We start from the raw sequence: 14,230 nt of genomic DNA on the forward strand, positions 1-14,230 counted from the left end.
GATTTTAGTGAGTAGGTTTACATCTCCTCTAATATATATGTCTTCATGGAGTGATTTTATTTCAATTGATTTGGGCCGTGGCAAATTGTTTACCATTTTTTCTTTGAATAATTATTTTCGGTTGCTTTCTCCCAATCATCCTGCTTAGTGCAGCTTTGAACTCCTTGTTCCTCATTGTATAAATTAGCGGATTCAACGTTGGAGTGATTACAGCGTAGACCACAGGGGTCAGCTTCTCTTGGTCGGTTACATCTTCAGAGCTTCGTCTGTAATATGCAAAGATGGAAGTGCTGTAAAACAAGGATACAACAACCAGATGAGAGGCACACGTGGAAAAGGCCTTGTGTTGTCCTCCTTTAGACCTAATTTTCAGTATGGCGGAAATAATGTGGATGTAAGATACCAAAGTCAGAACAAAAGACCCAAGTCCATAGGCCCCACCAACAACAAAGAGGATTAGCTCAGTCGTTAGCGTGTCACCACAAGCCAAATTCAACAGGGGTCGGATATCACAGAAAAATTGGCTTATGACATTAGAGGAACAGAAGGTATGTTGAAAGGTGCGGGTAGTGTGGATTGTTGAGTTGATGAAGCCACTGATCCAAGAGCTGAAGGTAAAAACTACACAAGTAGGAGGATCCATGACAGTCACATAATGCAAGGGATCACAGACGGCCACATAACGGTCATAAGCCATGACGGCAAGCAAGGAGCACTCGATGCTGCCCAAGGCTACAAATAAATACATCTGTACAGCACAGCCCATGAAGGAAATGGAATTGGTCTTAAAGATAAAATTAAGAAGCATTTTCGGAATGGTGACCGAGGTATAAAATATCTCAAGGAAAGATAGATTACTGAGGAAGAAGTACATGGGAGTGTGGAGCTCAGAACTGAATGAAGTTGTAGCAATGATAAGAACATTTCCTGTTAGGGTTAGGGCATACAGCACAAGAAAGATATAAAAGAGAGCGATCTGTACAGAGAGGAGGTCTGGAAATCCAAGGAGAAGGAACTCTGTCACCATACTGCTGTTCACCATACTCAGTCCTGAATCTCAGTCAATGAGTCCCATATGTTACAACAGACTAAGTAATTTCCCTTCACACTACAGAAAAATAAACAAAAATATAAGTTAGTTAATAAAATTGTCAACTTTTATGAAACTTTTCCATATTTGTGAAAAAGACTAGTTAATTTTTTTTAGAGAAAAGGTTTTGTTTTTTTTAAATGTCATGCTTACTGGCCCTTTAATCCGATTGCTTATTTAAGGGGGTTGTTCACGTAGGAGCCGAAAGGATCCAGCCGTAGCTTTGGCTGATCCTTCAGCTATCTTCGGCCGCCAGAGCCTTTAGTTCAGTCGAACCGAAGGGCTGCTGTATGGGCTATTTACTATAGCCCCTTACAGCAGCCGAAGGTGGCCGAGCGGCTCAGCCGATCCGAAGGCATATGCTTCGGCTTGACTGAGCCGAAGTGACACCTGAAGTGGAGCTAACGGCCTGCTGAAGGTCTACCTTTCGCCCCGCAAATGACAGCTGGGTGGAGCCAGCCATGATCACACAGCTGGCTCCGCCCAGTTGTAATGACCTGGGGACACTGATCTGTCATTAAACAATAACAACTGGGCAGAGCCGGCCGAAACTGTCACTGCTAGCACTGCCAATTGTTTGTTTGTTTTTTCTTTTTTTGTAAATCTTTCTTTTTTTACATTTAATATTGATTTACATTTTTAAAAATATTTTTTCAACTTTGTTTTTTCTTTTAAACTCTTTTCATTGATTTGCTATTCTGCTCGGTACCACGGAGGTGCTGAGCCAAATACTGCTCAGAGGCATTCGGCTATTCACTCACTGCCGTTTGGCCCCTATGAGAATAGGGGCGAACTGCAGCGAGTGAGCAGCCGGATCCAGATGTTGGATCGGCTGAGTCGAAGTCCTCCTGCACTTGGGCTCAGCAGAAGATGCAGAGCGTGTTCGGCTGACCGAAGTGCAGCCAAAGGCAGCCGATGTATGGCTGATTTCAGCCGATGTGCAGCTGAAATCAGCTGTACAAGCCAGAAGTGAATAGCCAAACAGCGTTCGGCTCACTTCACTTCGGCTGGGTTATTCACTCGGCTGCCTTCGGCAGCTTTGTGAATAGCCCCTGTGGCAGTGCATGGCAATGCCACGGTGTAGTATGGCAACTTTGGCGCCCAGGACTCTCAGCCAGAGGGGCTGAGAGGTTCCACAATGTGAATACCTTTGGAGAGGAGGAACTGGCTATTCAATTCCTTCCAGGTTTTCCAGACTATAGTGGGATGGGATCTCCAGTCCTGGGGCCAGGTGTTGCCAGGGGCCAGGTTGAGCTGATCAGGTGACTGAGAGCAGCCTTATTAGGAAGCCAGCCCAGTGCTTTAGAAGAGAGTTGTGGGTGTGCTGTAGGCACACGGCTACAGGCAGACGCTGCTGCGTGCGTGAGCACAGGTGACACAGCCAGGAAGGCTGGAGAGGTCCAGAGGGTCGGTGACCCTGAAATACCTGTCGGGGAGACAGAGAGGGACAGTGACCCGCGAGGGTGAATACCAAAAGTCTTGGAGCTGAGGGAAGCTGCTGAGGACGGTATATCCAGGGAAAGTCCTGGGACTATAACACTGGGAGTGTATGGGACAGCCAGATGTCGGTGAGACTGAAACATGATGTGTTAATGAGAGTCCAATGAACTGTTATGCTTCGTTTATGCTGAAGAAAAGCAAGTTGTTTTGTGAAGTTCATGGACTGTCCTCCTTTTGAATGAATAAAGACTGTCCTTTTTATGTTAAAGTTGGCTTCAGGAGTGGTCTCTTAGTGCTCACCATTGTGCTCAGGGCCGGTGCAAGGTGCATTTTTCCGCCCCCCCCCCCCGCACGCACGCACAGGCTGTGGAGTGTCCCTTTCCCTGCACACATGCTGTTCCTCTTACCTGCAGCTCCCCAGCCTGCTTTCAGGACATGCATCTTCTTCCTCCAGCCACAAAGCATCTTGCCGGAGCCTCCGCTGGCCGGGGCCGCGTCTCCCATGGTCCCATCTTCTGTGCCCCATATCATCCTGTGCCTCCATGTTATCCTGTGTCTTCATGTCTTCCTGTGCCTTCATACCATCCTGTGCCCTCATGTCATCCTTTGCCCCCATGTCATCCTGTGTCTCCATGCCATCCTGTGCCCCCATGTCATCCTGTGTCTCCATGCCATCCTGTGCCCCCATGCCATCCTGTGCCCCCATGTCATCCTATGCCCCCATGTCATCCTATGTCTTCGCTGCCAGTGCCAGGTCCCATTAGCAGCGAACTTTCCGGGTGGAGGAGAAGAAAAAATAGACAACCAAAGCGGCAGAAGTGTCCCCCCCGTGCTCCGGGCGGCTCCCAAGTCCCTTAACAGGTCGCCGTCGCCTCCAGGATGACGCCGCCGTTGCTCCGCCTCCTGCAGCCCTCGCTCCTTCACATGCAGCTGAGCGGCCGGGGGAACCAGGGGCGGGGCTACTTACGTCACTCACTGACGTAGCCAAGGACGAGACAGACTAAGACTGTCACTACACAGGTCAGCGCCGCTGCGGCCGGCGGGGACTCGTCCTTCAGATGCCGCCCGCAGCGGCAGCCCACACTGGTCTCGTTCGGACGGCCGGAGCCGGACTTATGCCGGGCGGCCGACTGTCAATTTTCCGCCCTGTTCCCTGGCGCCGTAAGGCAAGTGCCCATGTTGCCTTGCGCTAGCGCCGGCCCTGACTGTGCTATATTCCCCGAACTATCACACCTACCTAAGTGTATAACCAATTTTTTGGATAGAGTGCAGAAGTATTAAACCCTCTGTCAGATTTGTATTGCCATCTGTATCCCTGCTGGGGAGATTCACCCTCTCTGTGTGTCCTGGTGACCTCTGTAACTCAGAGAAAATTTGATGGCAAATCCAAAATGTTAAGAGTTGTCTCCACAACAGGAGGTGAGGGGAAATCTTCTGGTGGAGACGTCTGTTCAAGTGATAACTGTTAGAATTTCTTGGGTGTGGGGGTAGTAGCGCCTAGTAAAAACGGTTATCTAGCTTGGTGATTCCCATACAATGTTTATTGATTAAGAACGTCAAATATACTAAAAAAACATTACAGGGAAAGTTGAGCTGAGATGTCAACGTAACATTGTAGGGATGAGTGTGACTAAACTCATTTCCATGAGGGAATACTGGCACCTCAGCTCTGTTTGTCCTAAAACAGGCCTTCTTGTGAATTTTCTCTTATTTTAATAACAAACAATGTGCATAAGCCCTGAAGAAGGGTGAGGCTTTTCCCCTGAAATGCATTGGCTGTCTTTGATGTTCTTAATCAATACACATTTTATATGAACCACCAAGCTAGATGACCATTTTAACTATGCACTCCAAACCTTATACCCAAGAACACATTATCTGACATTATCTACATCCACCGCAATCAGAGTGGCAGCAGATTAGGACCATATCCAGGTCTCTATATACACTGGGGGGAATTGGTCAAAACTGAAGCAGACCTTCCAGTATCTTTCCAAATCTGGAGCAGGTTTGCATTGCAACCAATCAGCGTATCTCTCTCATTTTCAAATCTTACTTGAGCAAACTAAAGAGAGATGCTGATTGGTTGCCATGGGCAACAGCTCCGGATTCTGTTTGCTCCAGTTTGTCCCCTCCAATGTGCTTTCACTACAGGTTAACCACCTTAATGGAGAATAACCTCCACCTATTCAACTGCTCCTTGACACACATACCTAATCAGCCAATGGCTGCAACTCAATGCATTTAGGCATGTAGACATGGTCATGACGATCTGCTGAAGTTCAAACCGAGCATCAGAATGGGAAAGAAAAGGGATTTTAGTGTCTTTTAATGTGGCACGGTTGTTGGTGCCAGACGGGCTAGTCTGAGTATTTCTAAAACTTCTGATCTAATGGGATTTTCACACACAACCATCTCTCGGGTTTACAAAGAATGGTCTGAAAAAGAGAAACTATCCAGTGAGCGGCAGTTCTCTGGGTGAAAATGCCTTATTGATGTCAGAGGTCAGGGGAGAATGGCCAGACCGGTTCAAGTTAATAGAAAGGCAACAGTAACTCAAATAATCACGCGTTACATCCGAGGTATGCAGAATACCATCTCTGAACGCACAGCACGTCGAAACCTTGAATCAGATGGGCTACAGCAGTAAAAGACCACACCGGGTGCCACTGCTGTCAGCTAAACACAGAAAACTGAGGCTACAATTCTCACAGGCTCACCAAAATTGGACAATAGAAGATTGGAAAAACTGTTGCCTGGTCTGATGAGTCTTGATTTCTGCTGCAACATTCGGATGGTCAGGTCAGGATTTAGTGTAAACAACATGAAAGCATGGATCCATCCTGTCTTGTATCAACAGTTCAGGGTGGTGTTGATGGTGTAATGGTGTGGGGGATATCTTCTTGGTACACTTTTGGCCCTTAGTACCAATTGAGCATTGTTTAAATGCTACAGCCTACCTGAGTATTAATGACCACAGTGTACCCTTCTTCTGATGACTACTTCCAGCCGGATGACATGCCATCTCATAAAGCTAAAATCATCTCAAATTGGTTTCCTGAACATGATAATGAGTTCAGTATGCTCAAATGGCCTCCACATTCATAAGATCTCCATTCAATAGAACCTTTGGGATGTGGTGAAATGGGAGCTTCGTATCATGGATGTGCAGCCAACAAATCTGCCGCAACTGCGTGATGCTGCCGTGTCAATATGGACCAACTCTCTAAAGAGTGTTTACAGCACCTTGTTGAACCTATGGCATGAAGAATAACGGCAGTTCTGAAGACAAAAGGGGGTCCAACCCGGTACTAGCAAGGTGCTATGCAGCTTTGTAATCTTTTTAAATACAGAATGCAAAGAAATGATATATAATCGGGGAATACAACAAGGCACAATACTTACTTTATAGAACAAATGCAGAGTAATTGTCATGTATATCACACAAAGCGTGCGGCTTTGTAATAATTACATGAAGACAGAATGGATAGATTTTGTACTGTAACTACGGCAGTTGTCAGTATTTGGAAGCGAGCTATATAGTCTCAAGCTCTGCTGCAAAACAATGAAGGCAGCTTTCAGTTACTGGTTTTATTGTTTCTCATATACCTTAGAGAGAAGCAGACTCATCCCAAGAGATTGTCGGCTATGTTTACAATACATCCTCTAATTAAGAGTGTTTTCTTTGTATTCTAATTGAGCATTGAGTTTCAATCAGCTAAATATATTCATGGTGCATCAAAACAAAAAGTGTTCAAAGCCTTAGAGTTTATTTTTATTAGAAAGCAGCCACAGCCTAAGTAGAAGAGCCTGTCCTCTGCCATCATGCTGCAGAGAAGGACCCATGATCTCTGTGTGGAAGCAATGGTCTCCCTGAAGAGGTCCAACATGCCTCCTGCTAAGTCAGACCTATAGCTCTGCAATCAGGAAATGTATTCTCACTGCTGATTGGAGAGCGCATCTATTTACTCAATGCAACCCCATCTTGTACATTATACAAAAAATGTGTATTATATCTTTTTTTTGTGCAAAAAAAGGATTTTAGTGTATTTCCCCCAGAAAAAATCGATTTGGCAAACAGTTGCGCAAATAGTGTGCAAACATAAAAAATTGCAACTTTCAATGTTTTATTCTATATGAGCTCTGCTTTCAGAAAATATATCATTGCTTTCGGGTCATTTTCTAGCAAAAAATGCAGATTTAACGTGTGTGTACGAAAAAAATTAAAAAAAAAACTGTTCAGAATGCAGAGTGGTTAATATCCCCCCACAGGCAGCTCCAGATGGGGGAGAGGGCCACTAGAGGGCACTTCACGTCTAGATCTACATAAAAGAAGAATGGAGTGCCCCATCAATTGAATCCAAACAGAAAAAAAAAGAATATATATATATATATAAATGGGTAAGCCATATTAGTCCAGTAGACAAGATGTGAAAAAAAACACACAAGCAGAAAAAAACAAAATGGAGTATTGCAGTGTACAATGATACCTTTCTTATTGGACTAACTATAATATTTAAAAGACAAGCTTTCGAGAGTGAACCTCTCTCTTCTTCAGGTCAGAAGCAATACTAACCAACATTACATTGTAAAGCACTGTGCAAATGTTGGCGCTATATAAATACTATGTAATAATAATAATAATGACCGAGTTTACCACTTAAAGCAAGAGAAAGTTGTTGGGGGGGAATCATACATTTTGGACCTGGGAGTAAAGAATGCATCCTGATAACCAAAAGACAGAACAAATAAACATAGGGTGACCAATAAACCCTAAACATACATGAATATTATGATGTTCTGTATTTTCACAAAAAGTTCTGGTAGTGTGTCAGAAAACCAGACTCCACATTAAGTCCCTCCTCCTTTATGGCGTTGAAATGTAAAATCATTTTCATCTCAAATGTTTTCCATTCATGAGAGTTTTTAAAATTCCCTTTCAGTACTTTAATATTGAGGTTTTGGATGGAGTGACCTTTCTGGGAGAAGTGATGTCCTACTGGAGTGCAATATTCATCCTCTTTGTGGTTCTTGATCGAGCTCCTGTGTAGGTTCATCCTGAGATGCAGCTTAAGGCCAGTTTCCCCAATGTAACAATCTTTGTCACATGCTGAACCACACTGTATCATGGTGGTGGTGTACATGATACAGTGTTCAGCATAAATCCTTAAAGTGACATTAAACCCTCAGATTTTTTAACATAAAACAATACTGTAATGTGTGCCTTACTGTAATCCATGGTTGTTTCCCTTCTCTTTGCTGCTCTTCCTTTTAAATCTGTATCTCTTCTCATGCTGGGCAGAACTTCTGTTTTGCCACAGACTGCCTTGTCTCTGAAATGGATACATGGTGTCTGTGTATAGGTTTGCAACCTGAGCCAGCACTACAGGAAGAGGCAGTCAGCTGCAAAGGGAAGTTCTGCCCAAGCATGAGAAGACATGAGGATTTAAAAGGAAGAGCAGCTCCAACCCCTGTGGTAAGACCAAGGGAGTGGCGATAGGATTCCACTCCTCGTTGACATGTGAGATACTTGCTGAAAGGGTTGACCCAGATGGGAGGTATGTTTTTGTGCAATGTTCCATTCAGAATAGGACGTTTACGTTGGCTAACGTGTATATGCCGAACCAAGGTCAGGTCCCTTTGTTACTGTCTATTCTCTCTAAACTTGCGGATTTCACGGAGGGGGTTCTCACCTTGGGGGGCAACTTCAATTTGGTGTTGGACCCTAGTCTGGACACTACTTCGGGGAGGTCACAGATCTCATATCCGTTGCTTAATAAACGTAAGAAACGCCTCCATTCTCTACAGCTTGTGGACGCACGGAGAGTTTTACACCCGCGTCATAGGGACTACACTTGTTACTCTGGCCCACACAACTTGTATAGCAGGATTGATTTCTTTTTGATCTCACATCATCTTCTTTCATGGGCCCCTGCTACCGCTATTGGCACCCGAATCTGGTCCGATCATTCCCCGGTGTTTCTCACTTTAGAGGTCCCGGGTATGTGTAAACCATCCTATACGTGGAAATTGAATGAGAATCTTCTCTTGGACCCGGTCTGTAAATAAGATGTTGCAACTACCCTTACCCACTTTCTCTCTGATCATGCAGCTGACACCACCCCCGCCCCGATTCAATGGGAAGCTCTTAAAGCCACGATTCGAGGGGTGTTTATAAAACACGGCTCACGACTAAAGAGGGAACGGGGGATTACCCTGTTAAACCTGCTGTCGAACCTTACTTCACTGGAAACTGCGCATAAAAAAGCCCCATCCCCCACACTACTCCAGGATTTGACCAGGTTGCGACTGGAAATCCGGAGACTGCTAGACGCTAAGTATCTCTCTCATAGAGATCGAGCATTTTCTACGAACATGGCGATAAAAGCAGGCGTTTGCTGGCCCGCTCGGTTCGTGGGCAACGGCTCCGCACATATGTCCCAAAAATCAACTCAGCTAAGCATGGAGTGGTCCATAGCTCTGAACGTATTGCCGAAGAATTTCACACCTTCTTCTCTTCCCTTTATAATCTACAGCCGGGTTCGGCTAACCCCCGCTCCCCTGACTTTATGTCAGAACTTCAGTCGTACCTGTCGCGGACATCCCTGCCGAAACTCCCGGATAACGCCCTGCCAGATCTTACTGCCCCGTTCACGGACATTGAAGTCCTTACTACACTTAAGTCCCTCCCCTCGGGCAAAAGCCCGGGGCCAGACGTGTTTACCACTAAATTCTATTCTCGGTTCAAAGACTACCTAACGCCTCCTTTGACTAAGTCTTTCAATGCCATCTCCCCGCCCTGCCATTTCCCAAGCCAGGCCCTAGAGGCCCATGTTGTGGTCTTGCCCAAACCGGGTAAGGACCCGACACATTGCAATAACTATCGCCCCATTTCATTAATAAACGTCGATGTTAAAGTCTACGCGAAAATCCTGGCTAACAGGTTGACATCCTTCATCCCTAACCTGATTCATAAGGAACAAGTGGGGTTTGTGCCTGCACGGGGGGCTAAAGATAGTATTAGGCGCACAATCACCCTGATGCATTACGCTCGGACGAGTGGAATTCCCTTTTGTTTATTCTCGGTAGACGCCGAGAAAGCCTTCGATCGCGTTGGGTGGCTCTTCCTGCGGGCCTCTCTACTTCAGACGGGCTTCCCTACAGATTTTGTGGATAAAATCATGGCACTTTATTGGCGACCTCACGCCAGAGTACGGGTGAACGGGGTGCTTTCGGCCCCGTTCCAAATACACAATGGCACCCGGCAGGGCTGCCCCCTGTCCCCATTGCTTTACATCCTGGTCATGGAACGCCTGGCAAACGCTCTTAGACTCAATCAATCTATTCAAGGCCTTTCAATATGCAAGCAAATCCATAAAATGGGGTTATATGTTGATGACCTATTGTTGTATCTTTCCAATCCACTGGTGGCTCTCCCTTCGGTGCTGCAAGAATTTAAAATATTTGGGGGTCTATCCAATTACCGGGTAAATGTGCAAAAGTGCGAACTTCTAGATGTATCTCTCTCCCCTGCGGAACGGGACAGCCTCCGGGACTCACTGCCCTTTCGAGTGCGGTCGGATCACATTACCTGCCTAGGGGTTAAGGTGCCAGCCACTTTGTGAGACTTTAGAAGACACTCTTACCTCCTGGATGAACCTACACCATACTTGGTTTGGCAGAATCGCATTGTTTAAGATGCATCTGCTACCTCGATGCCTCTATTTGTTCCAAACCCTCCCTATAAGTCTCCCGATCCGCTTCTTTAAACGCATCCGCTCGCCGGTCCTACGTTATATTTGGAGGAATAAGAAACCCAGACTGCGATACACTATCTTGATAAAGAAAAAGGAACATGGGGGCGCCGCCCTCCCAGACTTAGAGACGTATTATAGGGCCACCGATCTATCCCATTTGGCAGCCTGGTTTGACTCCAGCGACCCGGCGTTGTGGGTTACCCTGGAACGCGACCTTTCCCCGTTACCGTTATTCACGCTCCCGTGGATACCGACTGCTCTTCGACCGCAAAGCTTGGATCTTCCCTTTTTCCTGCCCCTAGTGTTACGGGTTTGGAACACCACGATGTCCAGATATAACTTATCTACGTCTCGGGGCCCCATGACCCCGATCCTTGCCAACCCAGATTTCCCGGCGGGGTATGGAGTTCCCACCTTTTTGTGCTGGAAGGTCTCTGAACCTTGTTATGTATCTCAGTGCCTGTCGGGAACAGCCCTGCAGCCACTAGCATCACTGTCTGGCCCCAACCCGCTTCCGCGATTTTCATGGCTGGCCTACTTTCAACTCCGACATTTTGGGGACGCATTGTCTGTATCGGGTGCTCTCTACAGGCCTCTCACTTTTTTTGAAGACCTGTGTGCTTCTGGTCTACCAATCCAACGCCCAGTTTCGCTACTTTACCAGGCTTTAATCACCAGGCACAGCGGAGATTCCCTGTACTTGTTTTCCGCTTGGGAACAGGAGTTGGGAATCGTCATCTCGGAGGATGATCGTCACAAATGTTTATGCTTTACACACAAACTCTGTATGTCAACTTATGCACAAGAACGGAACTTTAAACTGTTGACTTGATGGTATAGGTCCCCGGTCAGAATGCACCAGATCTCCTCCACGTATCCGGACAACTGCTGGAGATGCCACTAATGTCATTTTAAGTGATTCCAACACTTCCACATTTTATCCAAAATGAATAAAATGTTTTAGCTATAAATATACTTTGAAATTCCAAATTGTTTCCTCAACTGACTGTTGATAGAAACTACAGAACTGACAATATGGAACCTTTGATGGATTGTATCAGTAGAATTTTCAGACTCATTTTCTTAATACTCTAACAGGGTTATTCACAAAAGGGTGAAGAGTTTGGAGAAAGAAGGAGAAGTGAACAATCTAGGCCAAAATATCGTATTTGGAAAAATTCTCCAATTCAGCTATGTTGTCCTAGATTGTTCACTTCTTCTTTCTCCAAACTCTTCACCCTTTTGTGAATAACCCTGTAAATAATTTCCGGGTTTGGGTGGTATTAACATTTACATAACGTATAATTTACTAAAAACATCCCTCAGTGCTCTCTTCACCTCATTATTTCTCAGACAGTAAACAATCGGATTCAGCAAAGGGGGAACAATACTATAAAGAAAAGATGCCACTCGGACAAAGACAAAGGAATCTCCCGAATGTGGACCGTTATAGTTGAAGATGGCAGTAGAATAAAACACTGTTACAACAATGAGATGAGATGAACACGTGGAGAAGACCTTCTGCCTTCCTGCGTTGGAACGGATTTTCAGTATGGTGGAAATAATACGGATGTATGAATTTGTAACAAGTATGAATGGCGTCATCCCAATAAAAGCCGTAACCACGTGTAGTAGCACCTGACTGTTGTGTATATCACTACAAGCTGCTTGTAACAATGGGAGAACATCACAGAAGTAGTGTCTGATATATAGGCCACCACAAAAAGTTAGTTTCCAGGTCATCATGGTGTGAAATGCAGCGTTCATTGATCCACTGAGCCAGCACACTACTACAAGATAGTAACAGACTTTTTGGTTCATTGTGGTGGTGTAGTGGAGCGGGTTACATATCGCCACATATCGGTCATAAGCCATGACAGCCAGAAAAATACATTCTGTTCCTCCAAAGCAGACAAAGAAATAGAGTTGTGTAAGACATCTATGGAATGGTATCTTCCTGTTACCTGTTATGGCATTGGCCAACACAGCTGGGAGAGTGACTGAAGAGTAACAGACATCTAATAAAGATAGACACGCCAGGAAAAAATACATCGGTGATTGGAGGCGGCTGTCCACTTGAACAATGCCAACAACAGAGAGGTTTCCTAGGACAGTCATTGTGTAGATTAAACCAATAAAAAGCGATATCATTAATCGTTGTTCTGGAAACCCCATTAGGGTGAAAACATCCCAGGAAGTCTTGTTTGTGGATACCATGTACTCAGTCATACACTATGGGAAGAACATGAGACGGAAGTTAATAATACCTTTTGTATGGAAAGACATAAATGGGTTGATTTACTAAATACAAATAGGCTGTTCGCTTTGTAGGGGGAGGTTCCCCGTGGTGAAATTTCACTTTGCAAAAAATAGCCAATAATGTGCATGGGAAAAAAAAAACAGTATTTTTCCTTGCACATGATTGGATGAAGGAAGTCAGCAGAGCTTCACCTCATTCACTAAACTAAGTTTGCCTTAGTAAATCAACCCAAAAATGTTAAAAGAGAACTAAGGGGTAAGTGTTTTTCCTCATAGTTTTCTTTAGGGTCACGGGAGGATATATACTAACCCCCTCCTGTGACCCAAAGCTCAGTATATGGTGGGCTATTGCCGTGATATATTAAAAGCGCCGCAGCCGTGACGGATCCCGACAATACTGTCGAGATCCACCTAGCTACGTGTGTGACAGCGGGCTCCGCCTATCTAGAGGCAGAGCCAGCTGTGCCCGCCCCCTCCTCCATTCGTTCCTCCATTCAGCACTGGAGGATCAGGGAAGGGAGTGGGGGAATCCCTGCGGGGAGCAGTGACTGACAGTCACCTCTCCCCGCAGGGAGGTGATCGGGAAGTAAGCGGATTGGTGGCATGTTTCTGCTCACTTCCCGATCGATAGTGCCGACCTGTGACAGTTTCATTGTCACAGGTCGGCTCTAACTATGAGGATGCATGGAAATCCCTCACCTCATAGTTCTCCTTTAAAGTACAGACTGATATTAATACGTGTCAATGAGGTGTCATTCAAGCTCACATTAATGTCAACTGATGCCTTAATCACAGCCCAACAATGGTGCCCCTTGGCCCTTCCATTCCATAACCCTTTTGCTGCCAGAGACATTGTTTTTTCATTTCACTTAAGCTACCGTGCACAGGAAATGTTATATTATCTGAACACATAGGACCCATTAAATAAAATGATGGTAGCTGCAATTTTTTATGTTGCATAAAATGAAAATATAAAAGATAAGACTGAGTTAAGCAATTAGATACCAAAGATGTCAAGACTGAAATTTGCGTGTGGTCGTGAAAGGGTAACAAGCTACAATACCCCAAAATGTTCTGTAGTCCACACTTAAAACACTTTACAGCTCATCAGTTTAGAGTTGACCATAAATAATATCCCTAATATTATTCCTTTCACTCACCTATGCTTGGTGATACTAATATGTATTAATGGCTGCTTATGTTTGCATTTGTATGTGCATGCTCACAGAGGTGCTTTAAACTGTTTTGGTTTTTAGTAAATTGTTTATTTGTGGCTATTGTCTCTCAAATAATAAACTCTTCTTTCTATTTCAAGATAAAACTTGTCTTGTCTGTCCCTCTTATATTGCAGCCTAACCAAGTTGCTTATATACGGTAAAGCCCCTGAACAATATTTGTGGCTATTGTCTCTCAAATAATAAACTCTAATTTCTATTTCAAGATAAAACCTGTCTTGTCCCTCCCTCTTACATGCAGCCTAACAAAACTGTTTAAATACTGTCCAGCCACTGAACAATATTTGTGGCTAATGTCTGACAGATAATACCATCTCTATTGCAAGATAAAACCTGTCTCTTCTCTTTCTATTGTATGCCTGTTCGAGTGCTGCCCTGACTCTGGCCAATATATACCAAACACATACCTGAAGTCTATATTTTACATATTTTGGAAATAATAGGCCATC

At 44.8% G+C, this 14,230-nt stretch overlaps 2 protein-coding genes across 2 annotated transcripts; both read right to left on the reverse strand.

The window, feature by feature from the left end:
- Window positions 1-61: 61 nt before the first annotated feature.
- On the reverse strand, window positions 62-1,042 carry LOC108804844 (olfactory receptor 5V1-like). Its single transcript, XM_018576751.1, has one exon. It carries the CDS (start codon window positions 1,040-1,042, stop codon window positions 62-64), a length of 981 nt encoding a protein of 326 aa, XP_018432253.1.
- A 10,535-nt stretch (window positions 1,043-11,577) lies between these two features.
- On the reverse strand, window positions 11,578-12,504 carry LOC108804852 (olfactory receptor 1-like). The gene has a single exon (XM_018576761.1). The coding sequence runs from the start codon at window positions 12,502-12,504 to the stop codon at window positions 11,578-11,580; it is 927 nt and encodes a 308-aa protein (XP_018432263.1).
- Between the last annotated feature and the right edge of the window lie 1,726 nt (window positions 12,505-14,230).

The sequence above is a fragment of the Nanorana parkeri genome, unplaced genomic scaffold (assembly GCF_000935625.1).
Source record: "Nanorana parkeri isolate BGI_ZX_2015 unplaced genomic scaffold, ASM93562v1 scaffold5, whole genome shotgun sequence".
Taxonomy (NCBI): Eukaryota; Metazoa; Chordata; class Amphibia; order Anura; family Dicroglossidae; genus Nanorana; species Nanorana parkeri.